The 21,735-nt window shown below is 45.7% G+C and overlaps 1 protein-coding gene across 3 annotated transcripts in view; it reads right to left on the bottom strand.

The window, feature by feature from the left end:
- The window catches only part of runx2b (RUNX family transcription factor 2b), a 40,177-nt gene extending 18,858 nt beyond the window's left edge, over positions 1 to 21,319 (bottom strand). For 2 of the 3 annotated variants that reach the window (XM_031866102.1, XM_031866105.1), the window contains exons 1-4: positions 21,146 to 21,319; positions 20,791 to 20,914; positions 3,071 to 3,333; positions 1,519 to 1,675 (exon numbers count right to left, since the gene is read on the bottom strand). In XM_031866102.1, the coding sequence (XP_031721962.1) occupies positions 1,519 to 1,675; positions 3,071 to 3,333; positions 20,791 to 20,848 (478 nt within the window). In that variant the 5' untranslated portion in view covers positions 20,849 to 20,914; positions 21,146 to 21,319. Of the gene's footprint in view, positions 1 to 1,518; positions 1,676 to 3,070; positions 3,334 to 4,414; positions 4,663 to 20,790; positions 20,915 to 21,145 lie in introns of those variants that run through there. The other variant, XM_031866103.1, reaches the window with a different exon arrangement.
- Between the last annotated feature and the right edge of the window lie 416 nt (positions 21,320 to 21,735).

Raw genomic sequence — 21,735 nt, 5'->3', positions numbered from 1 at the left:
TAGCCATGGCTACGTGCAGGAAACAGGAAGTGGGGGGGTGGGCAGGTTGCTGCGGCGACTCATTGGAGCAGCTGTCCGCTCGGCAGCAGCCACCTACCCACACTGCATGTCCTCCCCTCTACACGGCAGAGTACAGCAGCTCACTTGTAAACATGCCTCTTCAAAGCGGTGATGAGACGATGTCGGGGAGATAGCAGAGCACAGATGCAACAGGTGTTCCACATACCTGGTCGGGCGTGCATGAGGGTGAATGCCGATAGAGCGTCACCTCTCTGCTTTCCGGCCATAATCGCTGCTGTCATCTGTTTACCTGCGATCTAATTTGGGCTTAATGTCAAGACACTCCTGCACCCCGCTATACTATTAACTCTAATGATGTTATCACAGGTATCTGATTACTCTCTAAATGAACTGCCCCATCTATCCCTGCTGTCATCGCACTGCGGCACCATTTCAGCCCAGCGACTATCAATCCTTGCTCATCTCTGTCGGCTGTCCCCGCCTCTGTGTGCACGACTTTCAGCTATCTGACATCCTATCGGTTCGCTCTGCTTGCACTCATCGCGGGTATTCATTTCAGACACCTCGTAGTCTCATCTCCCCCGGCTCCTATGTCACTTCCTGTGACTAGATTCTGTGTCACATCTGAGGGACGCACACGCGAGGTCTCCGTGGCAACAGGTACCCGCCACCCTGCCTACTCCGCTTTCTATACTTTGTCACCTCCTCATCTCTCCCGATCGCCTCCGCTTCCTCTCCTGTTTGACAGCTACAGCGGAGAAGGAAGCTGAGAAGGAGAGTCACTGGTGGAGCCGCTGACAGCTCTTATCACCATCAACTTATCGTTTCTGTGAGACTTTGTAGACAAGACTCTCAGAAAACCTTTCCAGTGAGTTTGGAGAGGGCACATCCTCGGTGCCAGATCTCAAATCGTTAATCAGACGATTTAGCAAGACGGTAAATGCTGCTAACAGTCGCCTTGGCGATGCCAAATATTCAGGGAATGCTACTGGAGCCAATAGGAGTGTGCCTCTGCCTCGCTGCCTGAGAATATGTACAGAGAGATCAGCTGTGGCGCTGCAGCACCACCCAACATGTTTATGAGCCTGAACTGAGCCGGGTCATGTCAGGTGAACAAGGAAAATAAATAAAGGACTTGTTTGTTATGAGATCAACACTGTCTTATGCAGCTGGACTGATCACACATAATATCTTTGTCCAAAGCTTTGTTTCTTAAACTAAAAGGACAAAGATCACAGGCGGGAAACAGTCGGCTTTATGAAGCTTTTCCGTCTCACCTGGGTTCAAAAACAAATAAATAAAGGGCCCTCGTTTTAAAGCAACACGATTCACCGCTCAGACGTTAAGAGACGGGCGGTGGGATTTGAGCCCGGAGTTAGAGATCATTATGTGGTTGCCACGAGGGGAATGTGACCACTAATCCACACCACTGAACCTAATAGCTCCCGCTGCAGTTGCAGCAGTGTTCCGTGGATGGTTGTGTTTTCGGGGGCTCACCTCTGCCACTGCGGCCCACGAAGCGAAGGTCGTTGAAGCGCGCCACCTGGTTCTTCATCACGCCCGAGGCGTTCCGCAGCTCGGCGGAGTAGTTCTCGTCATTGCCCGCCATGACCGTGACAACGGTCCCGTCAGTTATGTCTCCCAGGGCAACCACCTGTCGGGGGGGGGGGTACAAAGCTCAAAGATCAGAAAATTCCGTAAGACTCAGGTATACTACAACTTATTCTCTTCTTCTGCTCACGGTTAGAGAACATCAGACAACTGATTCCAGAAAAAAAAAGAATAACAGTGAAATCAAACCTCATTCAAATAATTCATCGAGCTAATGTGACAGGCTTGTTTTACACCAAACCATCTTCCTTCGCATCGTGTTGATAAATGGATTTAATTTCACCTCATTTCAGTCCTCTGGTGCAGTCTTTAAAACAAAAGCGGCGATCGGCCTAGTGTTATCATTTAGATTCCTGGATACAGATAAAAGAGTGCGAGGAGGCCCACAGAGCAGCAATAATTACAGAGCCGCAGTAATAAAAAAATGAAATGTGTCACATTTGATTTGGAGCCAGGGCAACAACTACACATTTCCACTGTGATGTGTCTTTGATCCATCCTTTAAATAATATCTGTCAAGTAATTAATAGGGCCTTTCCTGTGAAATATCATGGGAGCGAAAAATTGTCAGAGCTTCAAAAAATGGCCGAGGAGGCCTGAAATGTATAAACAATTAGTCTTTGCTGTGTGGGGAAATACACTGTTTTTCTGACATTGCTTTAACATCAACATGTGGAGACCAATGACAGTAATTTAGTATAATCATAAAAATAGTGGTTATAATAGGCCTTGATGTGGTTTTAACATATAAATAACATGTTGTAATATAGTTTTTTAAAATCATTTTTTAACACAAAAGAAGAATTGCCTTATATAGAAAGATGTAATAAATAACTATGGAAACAAAGCTTTGATTGTGGAATTATTCACTGCGAGGCTATTTTAATGAGCTATAATTATTATACTTTCCTACATTAACTGATTATTGTCAATAACTAAAAAGTAGTTTTTGTTTGTTTACAAAATAAAAAGAGAACACGTGACTCCTTTCCTTCTGTGTTACCAAATCTTTATATATCGTTTATATTTTTTTCTGGCCTTTTAAACACCATGTTTCCTTCATGCTTTTGTATTTTGTAATTAATTTTCGGAATATATTTAGTTTGAGAAAAGATACTTAAAAAGACACACAGATCACATTGCAGCATTCATGCTAAACGATGTAAACAGACTACATTTGTTTGCGATGTATAATAACAATTCACGACATATTTTTTTCAAAAACTGGGAGAAAGTAGAAGGGGATGAAAAAACAAATAATTGATAACAGAATTAAATTAATGTAAGTTGTATAGATTTGTTTTTTAAAAGAAAGATAATGCATTCACGCTTTTCTAAAATGTTGTTTGTCCTCGTGTTGTGCTCGTTTGTCCTACAGCACATTGTGGTTTATCCGCTTTCTTTAATTCAGCAGCACACCGCTGAGACGGGGCCTCACCTTGAAGGCGACAGGCAGCGTCTTGTTGCACCGCCAGTGGGAGGGCAGCACCGAGCAGAGGAAGTTGGGGCTGTCGGTCCGGACCAGCTCGGCCGGGTGGTCGGCGATGATCTCGGCCATGCTGCGGTTTTCGTGGGGACGCAGTCTTGGCACCGCGGCCGCTGCGTCCGGCTGCCCGGCTGGAGAGCTCACGTCGTTCATCTTTCCTGGGACCGGCTGGAGGCTGTTGGACGGCGGACTGAACCTCCGACTGGCGCTGGGATCTAGGGGAATTCGCATCACAACAGCGTTGATTATCAAAAAAAAAAAAAAGAAGGCACCGCAGGCTCTCCAGCTCCTCTCTTCTTTCTTTCTTTCTTTGTTTCTCACACGCTCGGGGAGAAACTCGGGAGTGTGCGCCGCTTTTCCTAATGCCAATGGAAAATGGGACTTCGTGAGCGCACACCGCGTGTCAAAAACCCTCTCCACTTCAAACTTTAGTGGGCGCCTTCAAAACGACAAAATATACTTGTCCGGCAAGAGAGAAACAACCCCTGAAAACGTGATGATGTTTTAAATGACGAGCCCTTTTTCAAACTTCTCGAGAGAAGCGTCCATGCGCCATAACGCAGGCGTAGTTGCTTGTGTGAGGATATAAATAACATCAAATAAATGTCCGAGTGCCTAATGGGCTATACGATTACAAAAAAAAATAAAAATAAAAAATCAGGTCTAAAATGGAACGGTCGACCCAGATGTTCAAAGAAGTTTTTGTCTGTCTTCCTGTAGTGAAAAGTCAAAGCGCTGCTCCAGGTGCGTCATTGAAGTCTTTGTGCCAAACTGAAAGGCTCTCTGAGCGGCCGCAGGCGATGTACACACACACATACACACACCAAAAAGTGTTGAAAGTCAAAGGAAAATGCTTTAACAATACTTTAACAGAGATATTTATAACCCCGCGACGCCTGCAAATTGTGCATATTTTCCGTAAAGTCGCTCGACAGGTTTTGTAAATACGCTTAAAAAAGGTTGATGAAGTTGAAACAAAAAGTCATCGCCGGTGAGATGAAGGAGGCGGAAAATAGAATCCCGTTTTTGTAGCCGTAAATGTGGTTAGCGTTTGGAGGACGGGGTTTCCCGTGCTCAGGCTTTTTGTGGTTTATATAGCTCGAGCGCCCAGCAATTATTGCGCTGATGCGACTCCAACACGTGGTGTCTGGAGTCAGATCCATTCCCTCTGCCATGATCTATCACGCCTATACAGACGACCGGACAGTCTATACCTTCATGAAACACACACGGGGCTTTCTCTCTCTCTCTCGTTATTCACAGATAAGAGTTTCACACACCGACCGCTGTACGTACCATGTTACCGCTCCCCCCGGACCGTCCGCGCGCTCCTGACTCCGGGGATGATCATTTTTCAGTCGGCAACACGCGTCGGTGCATCAGTGTTACCGTGTAGCGTTGCCGCTAAAGTCCCGACAAATTTCGGCACGGGGAAAGGTGCGTTCAGAGAGCCGAGCCCGCGCGACAAGTGAGTTACACTCCTCCATAAGGTAGAGGAGCGAGTGAGTCACCGGAGAGCGGTGAGTCAGGTCGAGGCGCAGGAGTAGAGTTTCAGCCGGTCGCAGGGGAGAGCTGTTGTGCAGGTGTACAGGTATTCTACTACACACGCGCTCTAATTTATGTTCTTCCACCCATGTGGCCGTCTCTTGTAAAGCGAAGGTTCTTTTGAGAAAGTCCGCTGTATACAATGTTAATTAATCTGCTGTCCGCCTCATACAACTTGTACAATTATTAGATATTTACATGTAAACTCTACAGCGCTAAAAGGTGAGCCAATGCGTAATTACGCACAGCTCCCTGACTATTCCAAGGCATAATTCAACATGACAGTGGTGGAAAGTAATTAAGTGCATTCACTTAATTACTTTACTTCATTTGAGGTAGTTGTAATTTCCATTGAGTGCAACTTCCACTACAATTCAAAAAGAACTATGGTACTTTTTTGTTTTTTTAAAACACCGTACCACATTTATTTCATAGTTTTAGTTATTGGAAATACAGATTTTACATTCAAAACCTATGCGTATATCAAAAATGATGCAACTTCCCAGCATTATAAAATAGTTAAAATGAGCGGCTCCTCGACAAACATAAACCATAAAAAGATTCTTACACATCAATGCATAAGACTCCAATAACAACACATATAATAACCCTCACAGAAGCATTTGTACTGCTTTATGAGTACTTATTTATTTATCATGTGATATTTTCAACACAATACTTTCCCAGGGTGTTATGATATACTTAAAAAAGGATTTTAATCTATCACTGCAAATTGAATAATGTAAAAATATTCAGCTTGCAAACTGTACATTTTCTAAACCAAGGCCAAAAACAAATCCCATATTTTGATTAAATCTAAAAAAAAACCCATTAAAGGCATCTTTTTAACAATGCAGGATTAAAACTTCCCACCATAAGGAAAACAAACAAACAAATAAAACAAATAAAAATAATTTCATGCTTTGATTTCATGGCTGAAATGCGTCATATTTTAGTGTGGATGCTGCTCTGAAGGCAGCAACTCAGAAGGCCTGCCCTTCCTGTGTCTACTGTAGAGGGCATCATCTACCCTCTGTGAGCCGGCTCTCATCCCCCCCACCCGACCCACGGCCCTGATTACCCATCACATCTTTTTTGAGTGCCACATCACACAGCAGCATGTGTATTTGCCACTCTGTGTTCCTTTTCCGTTGCTCCCACACAGACTTTTATTGCAGAGAGTCTTAAAGACAAAGGCCTTTGATACTCCGGGGCCTGTTTCAAAATAAAAGGGACTAAAGGAGGCACAGCTGTCTGGTTATTTGGGTCCTGTCAGGGCTTTTGCAGCTTGTTTTTTATGCTGTAAAGTTGGACACAGTCTTATACATTTTATAATAAGGTTTCTGTGTTGAGAGAATAAAAAGCCTAAAGCCTGAGGACTGTAAGTAACTTGAAATAACTTGACTTCTTGTGTTTCATAAGTATGTATGTACGTGGGTGTGCACATGCATACATGTCTGCGAGTGTGTGTGTGTGTGTGTGTGAGGATGTGGGAGGGATATATATATAAAGTCTGAAAGCATTGACATGCATCTGGCACCTCGTCGTGTGGACGGGGAAGGGGAGAGAAAAAAAGAAAGAGTGATTGAGTTACACTTCCCCTCCGTGTGCCCCAAACACCAGAAATATGGTTCACATTGTCCAACATTCTGAACGATCAACTAACTATTCATGGATGGATAAATGTGAATAGTGGTAATTAAATCTGTTATAGTGATAAACATGGCCTTGCAGAAACCGTGGAGCCGGTTTATTCCAACAGAGTTAAGTTTCAGCTCCGATAATATCATTTTTTCACCGCTGAATACATTTGGCGTAATGTGGAAAACATCCTTAATGTTGTAGTGGAATTTAATTTAGGAAATGTCGGGGATGAAATAAAAACAACCTCTGAGTCAATTTCATGCCATCAATTTAATCAGCCTAATTATTTATAACGCATATGTGTTTTATGTTATTTTGACTGTAATTTGAACTGGAATTCAATCTTTTTTTGTACTTTCTTTTTTCCCTAATAGACTCCATAGATGTCACAAGCCAATTTTTCACTCGTTTTCAGGCCAACTAATCAGTCTTAAATTTGGATTTTCTGCACCCTGTTATTGTCCCTTCAGAGACGGCAGCAGGAAGAGCCTCTTGATTTTCCCAGCCTGAACCCAGACCCCAAACGCCCCCCCCTCCCACTGTAGTCGTGACTAAAACACTGACAAGCTCGGCTCATCAAAGACTGTTTGTCCCATCTGACTCCGCTTTGCCTCTCCGCTGCACGTCCAGCATCTGTCTTCCAGCTCCCTATACAGGATACGGCCCGCATTCACACAGCAAGGCCTGCTGTCTGTCTCCATGTCATTCAGAGGTAGGGCGACCTCTGAGTTTCCAAATCGGTCGTTTGAAGTCCCGGAGATGTGAGGGAGACACCAGAGAAGGCGTTAATGTGCCAGAATACGCTGTTCAATCAAGAAAATACCACTTCCTCGCTTCACTGTCCTGGATTTAACCCAGCCACAAATCAACTTTCTGATTAAACGCCAATGCTGTAACTTTTACGCAAGTATTGTACTGGTGTGTTTGACCTATCCCGCTCAGTATTAACAAACTTAATATCATGTAGTAATGAATCAAGCATAAAGCCGTTCACTCGATGCGGCTGCTTGCTCGCCTGGTGCACAGCTGGATCGTCTCTCTCAGCTCTGGTATTATTCATCTACTGTGTTACACTGGCTCAGAGTCATTGCACAGTAGGAGAAGTCACTAACAGTGACGAACCACATTGAGCAGGATGTGCGTTTTATGATTTATGGTAATATTGTATTTCTGCCGCTCAGTTTCAATTATTTGCTTTCAATAAAAATCAAACACGGCTGACGCTCGCTGGCTGATTTTTCCTGTCGAGATATCAAGCGTGTAAGGAAAGTTTCTGTCCTCGTGCCCACTTGGAATGATGGAGAGACTGTGTGAACCGCTAATATGTACGCACACATGCTGTCTTTAATGTTGTCAGCTGCATGCAGAATCTCTTTCTTCCCTAGTCTTTTTTTTTGTTTTTACAACTGTCAACATCTTCACATCTCTGACATACGCAGAGACACAAACAAACACACTCCTAAGAGGCCCATCTGACCTCACTATTGACACCTCATTTAGAGAGGAGGACAAACAAGAGCTAAAACAGTGCATCAATAGTCTGGTGCAACAGTTTAAGCGGGACACACCCGGCTCGATGGGTTCATGCGCGCACTTTTAAATTTGACGATAATAATATATTTGACTATATAATAAAAACACAAGAGAGCAACACTCTTCCTCCGTTCTTCTCCTTTTCACAAGCGCATACTCTCATCATTCAGGAGGAAAAGTACAGCCACTTAAGACTCAGGATAAAGGCTCCATTTCACAGTGGTGCATTTTTCAAGACACTTAATTATAGCTTTCTAGAGGAGGGCAGTGACGAGGCCCAGGCTTTTTCAGCTCTAACGGGATGTTTCCATGTTTGGCGGGCCACCAGAGCAAACCTGCCTGCCAGCTAACCAATCAGCGAGCCCACCAGGCTCGCCAGCAGAGCAGCCAAAGATCCAGTCTATTAGCCCGTCAACCAAACCAACCAAGAGAGCAGAAACGGGGCCACAAAACTTAGTCGCTCACTTAGCTGGACCTGGGCTGGTAGTCGGCCAACCGGGCACTCAATTTGTGAACCAGCTAGCCATCAGAGGAGGATGACGATGGGCAGAAACTTTACTCCTCGTGACCTCATCTACCCGACCTCACCGACTCACATTCACGCGCTGATCTCGGATCACAGCTAAGCCCTTGATGACTGTTTGTCACCGAGCCCGTGACATCACCGTGAACCGTTCAGACGAGGATGGCACGTTCTGTGGTGTGTGTGTGTGTATGTGTGTGTGTGTTCCCGAGCGACCGTTTTCACGGAGCGTACCACCACAAGTTTTGTGTTAGACCTTGAGGTGGCGTGGCTGGCTAACCAGGTTTAATGTGTTCATCTCTCGGTGAGAATACAGAAAGAGTTTGCCTGATATTTCGCTCTGTTCCTGAAAATGGCAGAGAGCAGCCTGGAAAGTGATGGAGACACAGAGGGGGCGGCTGCTCACTGCTTGTGGCAGGAGGGTAGAGGAGGAGGGAGGGAGGGTGGGGTATAAAGACAATTTCCTCTCTGCTCTTATTGCTCTGACTGTCTGCCGCCTACCGCCTTCATGGAGGTCCCTAATTGAGATCACTTGTACTTAAAAATAGGAACAAAAAAGGAACTTCTGTGGGCTGGGAGATGGAGAGGAGAAAATAAAGCAGTAATATGTGACGAAGGCTGCCATTAAAGAGTCCCAATGAGAGATCTGAGCGACTGGGGGCGCGAAGGGCGGCAGAGAACTCTTTCCCCGTCTGCCGGGGAACGCTCAGATGTTGACGTGTCACACGCCACCTGCTGTCACAGCGCTACAACTGTGCGAGTGCGTGGGGCTTTCTGTGTGTGGGTGGGTGGGTGGGTGGCTCTTTGAAGGGGGCAGAGTGACAGCGCCAGGGGCTGAGGCCAGACATATGCCACAAAAAAAAGGGGGGGGGAGTTCAGTTTTTCCACTTTTGCATGCAAGTGTGTGTGCGTTACAGTTTGTCTTTACATAGCTGCAACAAAATATCTGTTAAGTGATCAGGCACATTTGGCTCTATGCAGCCGTTGTGTCATTAGCTCTGCTATTATTAGCCCTTCACTTTAATGCAGCCGCTCCACCAAACTGCCTTTCCCAGACTCAGTCCCGGAGTGTCCCCAAGGCACGCTGTTCCCCCCCTCAAAGCATCGATCACTCAATCAGGTCTGATCGTGCTATTAATCAAACAATGAGCCCCCCCTCCCCCTCCCCCCTCCTCGGAGACCAGTTTTGAAGGATTGGCTTGGAGGAAACGCAGCGTATCCATGAGTGGTACCGGACCACGGCTGGGAACAGGAACCCTGTAAAGAGCGTTTTTCTTGGACCGAGACCCTCTGTAGGTGCTAAAGACAATACAGACACTCGGGCTAGGCCAACATTCCACTTTACACTTTCCCCCTTCCTCTGTGTATTTCACTGGTCTACTTCCCCTCTGCAAACTAGCTGGCTAGTATCAAAATATTTATAGTACATCTGCAAGACATGCTGTTCTCATGTATCCAGGACCGTTTAGCCCTGTGTTCATTATGCGAGGTAAAACTAATACCAGATTTATAGGGGCAGATTTCTCTCTGTTCTCCCCCTGTCCAGGTAGTGCGACTGAGGATGATTTATGTGAGGCGAGGAAGCCCAGGCGAGATAGATAGAGTGACCGCACGGCGAGAGAGGCAAACACGCAGCGGCCCAGACTCGCAGTCGCAGAGGGGGCTATCGGCTATCGCTCGCCGGTTTCCACTGCTCCTGTTTCGAGCCTGGTGGGCAGGCAAGACAGGACGGACGGTGACTGGAGGCGACGGAGGGAGAGGAAAGGAGACAGGACGTGAGGATGTGTGCATATGAACGGAGGCAGGGTGGAGGAATGTCCAGGTGCACTGGGTCCAAATCGATAGAAGGAGCTGTAGAGGAGGGCCAGATGGAGGGGGAAAAAAAGTCTGCCATTGATGCTCAATTGCACACAGACATAAACATAGACGGGTGAACCCACGTCTTGAAATGTACCATATGTATTTTCTGTCTCAGAGCGTTTAAATGTGTTAAATATACTATATGTTTTGCTTGGCCATCGCTACAGACTGGGTATCATGAATATTACTGATGGTATGTGAGCGTATATCGAAAAAGCTGAAGTCCTGGCATTGCTTCTTCCTTTTGGGGGGAGAGGGGGGATCGGGGGGGGGAATCGATGTCAAGACTGTCAGTCAGCATGTCAAGCACTGAAACGACAGCCAATCAGATAAACAGGAAATGAAAACAGTACTGGGCCGGCGCCGCGAGCAGCCACAGCACCGAGCGAGCATCGAGCACCAGCGCTCAACTTCCGAGGGTTTGGATATCGCTCTCCCTTTTGTTTTTTTGTTGACAATCTCTTCCTGATCACAATCCAGCTCGGGAGCCACTCCAAAAAAACGCTGAGCATGAACTCTGCAACCTGGAGCCATACACACTGGATCGGATTCCAAACCGTTAAGACGTGGAAATGGCCCCCAGGAAGCCCTCGAGCTTGTGAACATTTCGACAGGCCTCACAGTGTGGCGTCTGATTCTCTGCGTGCCGAATGAGTTAACAGATCAAGTGGAGAGTGTCACCGCTGATGCAGCACACTCGGAGATGCCTAAAAACCTTAGCCTGTAATTACACTGAGCCTATTAAGCTACTGGTCAGAAGTGACTCACAACAAGGTGGGGGTGTAGAGGGGGAGAAAGGGAAGGGTGGATGGAGTTCACTTTCATAGCTTTCTGCCTGAGACGTCCTCAGACAAAATCACTTCCAGTCGTCTTTGGAAAAGCGGATTCAATGAAATTTCCCACAAGATAAATGGCTATTGTGTGATTATGCGACCTATGACCCTGTGTTTTCCGCACGCACTCAGAAGTTGCCGGTTATTCCAGGACGGGGCCTTTTCATGTCGCGTCTGCTCTGCCTCTAGCTGAGGCTCGGATGACGCCAGCTTCATAGCGCCTGCAACGCGTCCCCGAGCAGGGAGACTCATCGACTGCCGGGTCCCACGGGGAACATGAATTACGTTGTGAAATGCAGGTCCTTCAAACACAATCTACTCTGTGGTGGTGCATTACGGCAAAGCTGAGAATTTGAACGTCACACACATTAAAAATCCCTCTTTGGCAACGGGGCTGTTGGGACGTGGTCTCCGGCTGACAATTAACTCGTCCGCTCGGAATACGCCGTCGCTCTGGAGGCGTGAGATTTACGGCGGATAATTTCACGAGAACTGATCATCTTTAAAATGTTTTAACTGTATTTTTATGGCGTCATAGATCACTCTGATGTGTTGGTGTGTCCTCCAGAGACTGAAAACTGTCCCCAGTAGTTGCAGAACTCATTTACAGACGATTAAAGAAGCTCTAAACAACCCCACCTCCTCACACTGAACTGTTGAATAAAACCAAACTAGTGCTCTATTAGCAGCTTTCTGGGAAAAGGAGAAAAATATTTGACGTTTTACAAAACACACACATCAGCACACAGCTCTCTGAACATCTTTGAGTCCAAGCAAAGCAAAGCAGCTTCTCCCAATAAAGAAAACCTTCAAATTATAACAACGGTATACAAGGTTAAAAGCTGTAAACATTAAACCCGCCTTCACATTGCAAGGGATTCTTTTTCATTAGTAATTGCCTCACACTGTGAGCCTGATGATTGGGTAATATTTATGATAGGCCCTCAGGGCCTGCTTCCCTCACTCTCTCTTATGTCTATAAAATCTTTTACTCTCGGCTCAACTGTAGCGCAGACAAGGTCCCATTAGAACCTGATTGTATATGCGCTTTTAAAGAGTGCCTCTACGGTGCCTTTAATGTGCACAGGTCCTGTGTGTATGTGCGCATACGCATGTGTGTGTACGCGCAGCATGAGTGCAGTAAAGGGGGCCGGCTCTGAGACTTTGGTTAACCGGGCTATAATTTGGAGGCCCAGTGAAGACTCCCAGCAGCCTCTCACTGTTTGTTTACCAGAGAGACCAACTCCACTGTTTCTGCTGCATCTGCAGGGTCCTGCAGGAAAAGGGCGTGTGTGTGTTTCATGTCTGGCTGCGTGTGCACGAGTGTGTGGAGGTATAATTGCGTGTGTAATGTCGTATTCATGTGAAAGTGACATTTTGTACAATATGTAAAGATACATTTGTCCATGCCCATCGTAAAGAGCATTTGGAGGACACATTTCCTTAAACTAACATATTGTTTTAATGCGCTTCTTTTTGAAGAAACCAGCGCTTCCAATTAAGCCAAAGAACTCTGACATCCCTCACTCTTCTTTCTCCTCCTACACCTTTAAGTGACAGTAAATCAAGGCTACAACACACTCTCTCACACACACACACACACACACACACACACACACACACACACACCGCCCTTTCTTTCCTGCAATGGCAGCTTTTGTCATAAATAAGAAAACAAAAAGAGCTTAACTTCACACAAAAAAAAACCCTCACATTAAAAAGTGTTTGTCAGCAAAAAATAACTGCTATTTTTGTTTGTGCAGAGAGTAATTCTCCTGAGACCAAACTGCGAGCTTTCTGTCCCAATTGGGCTTTGTCTTTTTTTTTTTTTATACCAATCCTCCTCCCGAGCTGGAATAAAAAAGAAAACAATGCAATTCAAAAGACTGGAGCTCCCAGCCTGTCATTTAGCTGTAACTTTGAATTGGCTTTGCCCTGCGTGAGCTGTTTTCTATCACACACACACACACACACACACACACACACACACACACACACACACACACACACACACGCACACACTAACAGTAAGATTTGTTGCAGCATCCTAAAAATTCCATCACGAGAAAGGAAGAAAGACAGAGGAGGAGAGGAGGAACTTTCAGAATATCCCTCTAATAAAATATTCCCGCTCCTCTGGGACCCTCCTTTGCTCATTCAGCATCAGGAGACGTGAAGTGGAAAACGCCTGGTATTGGTCTCCGTCCAAAAAAGGAGACAGAGAGAGAAGAGAGAGAGACCTATTTCCTTTGGGGAAAGACAGAAAATAGAATGAGCGGCGCAACAGTTGACGGAAAAACTTTTAACTGCGACAACAAAATGAGCTACAGACGACTGTAAGAGGGCAGCTGTCTGGGTGAGTGACAGGATTCAACTCCAGATGGAAAGCCTGCTCCAGTGAGGATCAGACGACGTGTATGTATGTAGACTTTGATCACACAGAGCTGCGTGTCGGAGCGGTGCGTTCGGATTGAATGTGTGTAAACTGGAACAGCTCTGGGATCAGCATAAAACACACCAGCTACAAGTTCTCAAAAAGATGCCAGCCTCAGTCACAGAAGGGAGCTTTGAACCAACCTCAAGTGTAACGTGGGGGATTTTTGCAGTTTTGTAACATTGCTGTACAAGCAATAATTGTTAGAAACTTTTAAAAAGTAATGCAGAAAAGTTGTAAGCCAGGAAAACCTAACAGGCAACACTTTATTTAACCCCCTGTTTAGCCTTCATAAGCAGTACGTTACAACTTAATAACACATCATAATGTAGTTATAAACAGATATACGGAGGTTTTTAAGTGGCTTTTAATGTATTTGTCAACGACTGTAACTCCTCCTTTGCATTCAGTTTGACGATACAATATAAAACTATTGTAATCACCTTACATGTAAGTGTTTGTAATTATTTAACCCGCTCAGTCTGGTTCAGTCAGCTTTCGGTTCAGAATTGCATTGAAATAGTACTAATTAATGAAATATGCATAAATATGTAAACATCTCTCCTTCACTCTCCGTGACAACTGAGCAAAATCGGCCCGCTGATGAAGGCCATGCGATGCGGGTGAAAGCCCCGGGACAAACCTGGCAAGTGAACGTTTAGCTTGTGGATGCTTCATAAGAGGGATTATAAATGTCCACAAATACATTAATAACCACTTAAAATGTCCCAATAACTGCTTACAACTACACTAAGCTACGTTTAAGCGTTTGAGGTTAATATAGAAGTTAAATTAAAGTGTCGCCACATAAAAACCCATTTATCTGCATGTTTGTTTCCCCCCTTTTGCCTCTCTCTCTCTCTCTCTCTCTCTCTCTCTCTCTCTCTCTCGGCCACTTTACAAATGAGAGCTAGCATGTCTAGCTTCCCACTTCTCCCTGGAGACTTGTCAATATCAGCTACACACACTATTCAAAGTTCAAAGACTAGCATCCCACTATGCACACCTACACACACTCTCCTGGTCCCCTTTTGTGTCTCTGGGGCATATTTAATTTCAGTGTCTGTGCACACATTGGATTATGTCTCCATGCATGTGTGTGTGTGTGTGTGTGTGTGTGTGTGTGTGTGTGTGCCACAGGTGGTACGGTGCCGGTTACTCTGCTCTGATTATTGCGGTGACCAAAGCATCGCCGCCCCGTCACATTTTGTCATTGCTTTATTTCTTCCCCGAAAGCGTGGGTGGGAGGGGAAGGATGGAGGGTGGACATAAGGGGAAGGAGAAGGAGGAAGGAAAGGAAAATAAGAGGAGGGTGGATGCTGGTAAATGGCCACCCCCGCGGTGCCATATGGGAGGTGGTTTTGAAAGAGTCTTGAGTTGCTCTCGCTGTACGCCTCCTGAGTGCAAACCGATCCTTCCCTTTGTGTCGTATCTCTGTCTCGCTTACTCTTCTTCTTCCTTTTAATGCTTCTTTCTCTCTCTAATTTCCTCACTTTTTATTTTTTCATCCCTCACTCTCACATGAAAGAATAATCACGGCACCCATCTCTTCCACACTCTCAGTTGTCGGACCATAAAAGGGCTCGCGTGGGCGTCGCCCGAGTGGGTGGGCACTCTGATTTCCAGGTGTATTTTGATCTGTTGTGTTCACACCTCTGCGCTGGCAGGGGTCCCGCTGTGTGGGCAGGTAATTTGAGCAAATTAGGAGATGGGGCCCGTGTGTTATTAGTGACACCCCACACCCTCCGCTGCACGTCCACCTATTGTTCCCCCGTCTGCATGCACCTTTCTTTTTCTTCCGCTCAGGGTCCCCCCGGTCCCATCTGTGCCTCCTGTTCAACACACAACAGGGCAGTGTGTGGAATGCACACGCATACACACACACACACACACACACACACACACACACACACACACACACGATGCACATGGGACGGGGGCGGCACAGGAGGAGGGGATTGGTTCCAGGTGCCAGTTTGAGTGAGAGCATTAATCAAGCAGACAGATCTTCCTGTCAGACACCTTCAAGTAAACACACACACACACACACACACACACACACACACACATACACACACACACCATACTGTACATTTATACACTCCTTACAGTACTATGTTTGCACAGTAGTAACTACAAACCCCAGTCATTATTCGGCGACGTTGCTACGTACCAAACTCCAATTTAAAAATACAAAATTTCTCCACGAGTGTTTTTAAAACCCGCGCTGAGCGACAAGCGATTATGACTTGTGATGAAGCGAGTGGGAGCGCTGATACCGGCGTCTGAAGGCACGTTGTAACAAGGTGTACTTATCCCCCCTCAGACAGCCCCACTGATCTGCTGCCAGGCCATTGATCATTGATCACAGTCAGAGCTCGCTGCAACTCTTTGATGCTCCTTGACTCATCTTGTTTCACCTTCTCCTCGTAAGCTGAGCAGAGTCCCCTCCCTTCTGTGTTGACACTCCGGCAATTCACAGCGTGTGTGTTACCTGACATAAATAATCAGAAGTTCTTGAAAAAACACAACACGTCCAACCTGTGCTGCTCTTTTCGTGACCTGCTGGTTAGTAGGTTTATATATTTGGGAGTTTGGCCCGAGTCGGAGGGGACACCGCATTCCTTCAAGATTAAACTAACAAGGGGAAAAACCGGGCCTTTTCTCCGGCGTGGGGCAGAACAGGTACGGCCTTGTGTAGGTGCTGCGGCCGCACTCTCACTCACGTCGTTACAGGCCGAAGCCAAACATCCAGGAGGTTCGACACTCCATATTTCCCCCTTATAGAAACACGGAGCATGGAAGCGACCGGCTGTTTCGCGAGAAAGCGAGTTGGGGTGTGTGGGGGGTTCAGGGCAGCTAAACAATGCTGTTCAGGCCTCCTGTGGTTTGCTGCATCAGCTCTGCTGAAAGTCGTCTTCTGACTTAAATAACTCAAATAAAACGTGGATGAAGAGAAGAGAGAGGACTTTGAAACAGAGAGAACAGAGTGAAAAAGGTATATGATTCTGGGATATAATGCTGGTGTTCTGTTTCATTAGGGTGAACTGGTTCCAAGACAGACCAATTTCCAAAGTGTTAGGTAGTTACTTCCTCTCTGAGGGCTTATATAGGATAACGGTAATTCGCCCAGCGTGATGCAACTGAAATGGATGAAGGGCTGCAGGATCTTATTAAGTGTGAAAATAGCGCAGCGCCGCATTAAAAGCCTCACCGGCCAACGCAATGGCATTAAACCCGCTGGTAATTATGGTGCATTCGAAAAAAATCATAGCTTTTGTGTAGTGTAGAAACGCGGCGCTATCCAAAAAAAACACACACCAATTTGGCGTGCAGCTAGAATAAACACGGAGATATCAACGGTTTGCTTTGATTTATGTTGAAAAAAGCAGAGATGTTAGCACTCATGGTGTTTAACAAATAGGATTAATCGCTCCTTTGGGATAATTGTTTTTGAGTCTATAAGCTCAGTCCATTGGCAGGTTGTCTTATCATAACAGTGCAATGAGCCCCTCAGCTACTGAATATGTGGATAAAAGAAAGGACAATACACAGCACCGTGTGAGTATTTACACCCAACTCTCCGTTTGTTGTTGCCGTCTCCATAATACAGGAGCGACTGTAATCTCCGTCTGCAGTGAGACTCCCTTTCTCCCATGTTTCAATAACTCCTCGCTGCTTCCTTTGGAAGCAGGAGAAGCAGATATTGTACATGTCTCTGCAGTTCAGAGTCGCTCTGGACCAGACAACAAAGGGTGGCAGTTGACACTACTGGAAAAAAAAGACAGAAAAGTGCCTCACAATCAGTTTTTTCTCTTGTTTTCTGGGAAACAACTATACGCTCCTTTTCATTGATTGAATATTTATCTTGTTTTAGTCCCATTTCACGGTTAAGAACATCCTCTGTGACCACGCAAACAGCTTTACAAATTACAGGAAAAACGCACAACTTTCTCCTCAACTTTCAGGCCATTCAAATCACAGGTTACAGGAACACGAGTTCCCATGGCGCTCTCATTCAGACCTTAATAAGTGCCTACAGCCTATTCTGGGCCAAAATCAACCCACTGCTCACTGTTGCTTCATATGAGTGAAAATACAGACCAATCAATCTATCTCTGATTAAACACTGATCACATTAACACGCTGCACCTCCCTGATTACCCTCAGGAATTATGTAGACTAATGTGGACGTCCAGTGCTAATAAGTCCTAATAGCTGGCGCGGTGCGTAAAACACACACACACAGCAGCGTTTTCACTCCATCAATATGACCCTGCCGGGACTAAATAACATGTTTGCCTCTGAGGTACAATTAACCAATGCTAAATAGAGTTCCTTTGAGCGTGGAGTTAAGGGAAGAGTCTTCTCCGCACAGTAGCAGCCAGTGAAGCGCTCGGATTTTTCCCCTTGGCTTTTTCAAATTACCTATTGATGAGTGGGCTTCAAGTCTCTCCACGGCCGGGGGGGTTGGGGAAGGATGTCTGGATGACTTTTAAGATGTCTCCAAGAAGCAGGCCTGTGGTTACATCTAAGGCAACACTTATGCAACAGAAGCTGCCTTTCTCAGATACATATACAGTTTCCCTGCAAATTATCTGAGATTTTCTTTTGGGGAAAGTTTTCCGCCCGGAGTCTTCAGATATTTACCCGCTTTTCTTTTGATCGTGTTGATTTGGGTCCGTCTGTGTAAGCACTTTTTTTTTTTTCTTCTCTACTGTGACTGCACAATTTTACCGAACGATAATTGCTCCCATGACTTAATTGTCTATATGTAATTAAGTTTGTAATAGAGAAAATGGGCACTTAAATGTTCCCCAGAGAGGCACGGTGGTTGAGTGGGTGCCACACATGTTGAAGATTATTCTGCCCTCCTCATCTCATCTGCCAGTCTGAGGAGTGATAAAAAAAAAATGTATTTGAGGAAATTAAATGAAAAAAAAAGCTTGATGTAAAGGCCAAGGCAGATTTTTATGAGCCCCCTTTTCTCAATTTGGAATATTTGTTTGCTCCCTCAAGTCGGCTCAATTCATCACTGGAATGTACGCTCTGTCCAAAATTAAAAATGTCCTCGAACACAAACCTACGGACGGGATGGAGCAATGTGGCTTACTAACTAACAAAACATATTTTGTAACTTTTGCTCTCATAAAACTCACTGACGCCGGACAGAACGACCCGGGAGAAACATGGGAGCAAAACTTTAAGAGAATCAAACAAAAGCAGAACTTGAGTTATTTCATGTGTCTGTCCACCAAATGGATTCAAGTTGTGAGGAATAAACAATTAACCCTCATGCTTAAGATGAACAGAAATAAATAAAAGTCTTATAATCTAAATTCTATAGGACATTTTCTATCAAATTTCCCCATATTTCAGTTTAATGAATACTCAAAATCAACTTCCTTCAAACTCAGAGACGTTTTTTTGTCTAAACCAAAACCAAAATGTTTACAGCGCCAATCCTAATTTTTACCAGCTCTGATACACTACCGTACACTACATTTATTTATTTTAAATCACAAATACAACAGAAAGCGCTGGTGGTCTTGCAAAATCACACTACTCTGTCAAGGGGGCTTTTTGTGGTTGCACTGACAGATTTACTGCCCAGATGTTCATAAACAGGGGCAATCAATCAATGAGCTGCAGCACAACATCAGTTAGCAATGCTTTATACCAGAGAATTGATCAGTTGATCGCCTTTCCTCCGAGTCCCTCCACCTGAACATCTGCACACATCTGCTCCTCTCTCCCTCCGCGTGCAGCATGCTTTCAATTTCCTGCAGCGCCGCTCCTCTCTCCTCTCCTCTCCGGCCCCAGAGACACACCGAGGGGTCAGGGGTTAACATGGTAATAGGTGGTGGTGATTGGTAGAAGACGCTCACTCTCTCCCGGCTTTCAGAGCGCATTAGGAGCCACCCTGCTTCTGTGCGGAGCCGGAGCCCAGAACAGCTGTGCCTGACCACGGAGCGACTTCTTAAAAACATCTTTTAAACATTTGATTTGGACAGAGGAGCGGAGGCTATGGACCGAAGCGGAGAAAAGGGGGGGGAGGGGGGGGCGGGGTATATTAAACTGTCTATTCCTTGTGTCGCACGGGGATGGAAATGTTTGTTTAAATTTTGAAAATTCATCTGGTAAACCTAAAACATCATTTATTTTGCTGATTAAATTAGATTGTGTAGAGAATCTGTCACAATAGAATACAGCAAACCCAAAACAGAGGCCGCAAACTGCACAATGCGAGTTGGCCTTCACAGGTAATTGAAAATCATAAAGTTGACACTGTTCACGGGTCTTGAATGTTTGTGGTCTTACTTCCTATGGATCCACTTTGGGATCCACGCAGGATCTGGTGTTTATGAATGGACAAACAAAACACGGTTGAAAATGAAGAACAATTGTTGTATTTCTGGTGCAAGTCTTTGAAGAGAAGAAGGTACGAATCGAGAGTTTATCAACCCCAAAAAAATACATTTGATCTTTTTAGTAATTTGTGGAGATGCAACAATTCAGAGTTAATTGATTGTTTTAAGTTAGAACGAATTATTCCAGCACTTAAATTACAAATTCATATCATGGATGTCGACACGGAGTCACTTTTTGTCCAAAGCGGATTTACGTCTGTCGATTAAGTGCTCCCTGGAGGCTGCAGGAATCTACACTGATTAATTAATGACAGCAGCACCACTGAACAATTTCAGGAAGCGATTACAGACCTTTCTTGGCAGAATTAATCAATACTTCTTCCCCACGCACAACAGAGACACCCGACACACACAACCCAGTAATCCCCACATCTTGTTTCAATGCTCAACTGTAAACTGTCTTGTGCGGCGTCTGTTTACGTTTGTCAAAAATATCACCCGTGCTTTTGTTTTTTGGTTCCGCAATGGCATCGCTTTGTAAATCTAAGGGTACGTTGCACAAACATGTCATCTTCCTCCTCCAGAAATATTTATAAACATCACGTAGAGTAAATACTGGAATCTGTGAATGCAGAGAGCTTTTTTTTTTTTTTGTATTTGTGCACCACAAAAAGCCTTCATCATAGTCGGGTCTTTCTTCCACCACAAAAGCCTGGACCTTGATAGCAGGGTCCTCGATGACCTCAGCTGATCCCCCTCCGCTCATCTGGACCCAAATCCCTCAATCAGATCCAAGACCGTTCACCCCTTTACCCAAAGCCCTTAATTCCTCGATCCAGACCTCAACACCTGACCCCAAGTCCTCCCCGTGACCCGATCTCCTCTAACCCAACTCCACACTCAACAGCGACAAGCGAAGTGGTACTCACCCCAGAAGAAGTTTTGTTGACATGGTGTCACTGTGCTGAAGAGGCTGTTAGATGCCATAGCTGCCTCTGGTTGCAGCAATCCCCACTTTCGTTCCTCTGCGGTTTCCGTGACCCTTGACACGTCCTAAACCAAGAGCACGCAGCGTGTCATGAAGAAAAAAAAATGGAAAAGCTATCCAAAAGACATGCTTTTACGAATCAACTATTTGGATGACCACAAGTAACAACCAGGTCTGGTTTTATAGAGCAAAAAAAAAGAAAAAAGAAAACTTGCAGAGGCAAATATCGCCTCTGCGGATAGATCAGATGGTGTCGGACTTGCTTGCTTGGCGAGTGTGGTTGGAAACGTACTTACTCGCTTAGCGCCGTCCTTGTGACTGGTGCTGGCCCGCGACGATTAACCATTTACACTCCGGGTCGCCCTCAAACACCAAGCCCGAGCCGCACGTCTGTGGTTCTGTGGTTGTTTGGGAGGCGAGCAGAGCCCTCACACAACCCAAGAGGCACCAGCTTTAAAACTCGTCTCTTTCCTGCCCTCCATGTGCCGTCACTGGAGAGCCTGGGTCACATGCCCCCTGACGTCATCACGGCAGAGCAGTTGAGTGGGACAGCCTACCGTTGTGGCTTTCTTCCCTCTCCTCTCTCCCCCCTCCCAGGACTTTTTTCTCTCCTCTCTGGCTCCCCTCCTTCTCGCTTAAGCGTGGTTCGGTGGCGTTTTGCAGGCTCTCTGGGGGATCGGGGTCTGACGCTCCCATGAGTCAGGAGGCTTCGGTGGGGGCGGGGGCGGGGGGCAGCTTGTTCAACCGCCCGTGCCTCCTCAGCATATGGGGAACAGGGCTCTCTCTGCTTTGCTGTCCCGTCACTCTTTCATCCCCTCCTTCTCCTCTCTCTCTCTCTCTCTCTCTCTCTCTCTCTCTCTCTCTCTCTCTCTCTCTCTCTCTCTCT

This window comes from Anarrhichthys ocellatus, unplaced genomic scaffold (genome assembly GCF_004355925.1).
Source record: "Anarrhichthys ocellatus isolate YVR2014 unplaced genomic scaffold, GSC_Weel_1.0 scaffold34, whole genome shotgun sequence".
NCBI classification, from domain to species: Eukaryota; Metazoa; Chordata; class Actinopteri; order Perciformes; family Anarhichadidae; genus Anarrhichthys; species Anarrhichthys ocellatus.
This window is presented reverse-complemented; position numbering and strand designations above follow the sequence as displayed.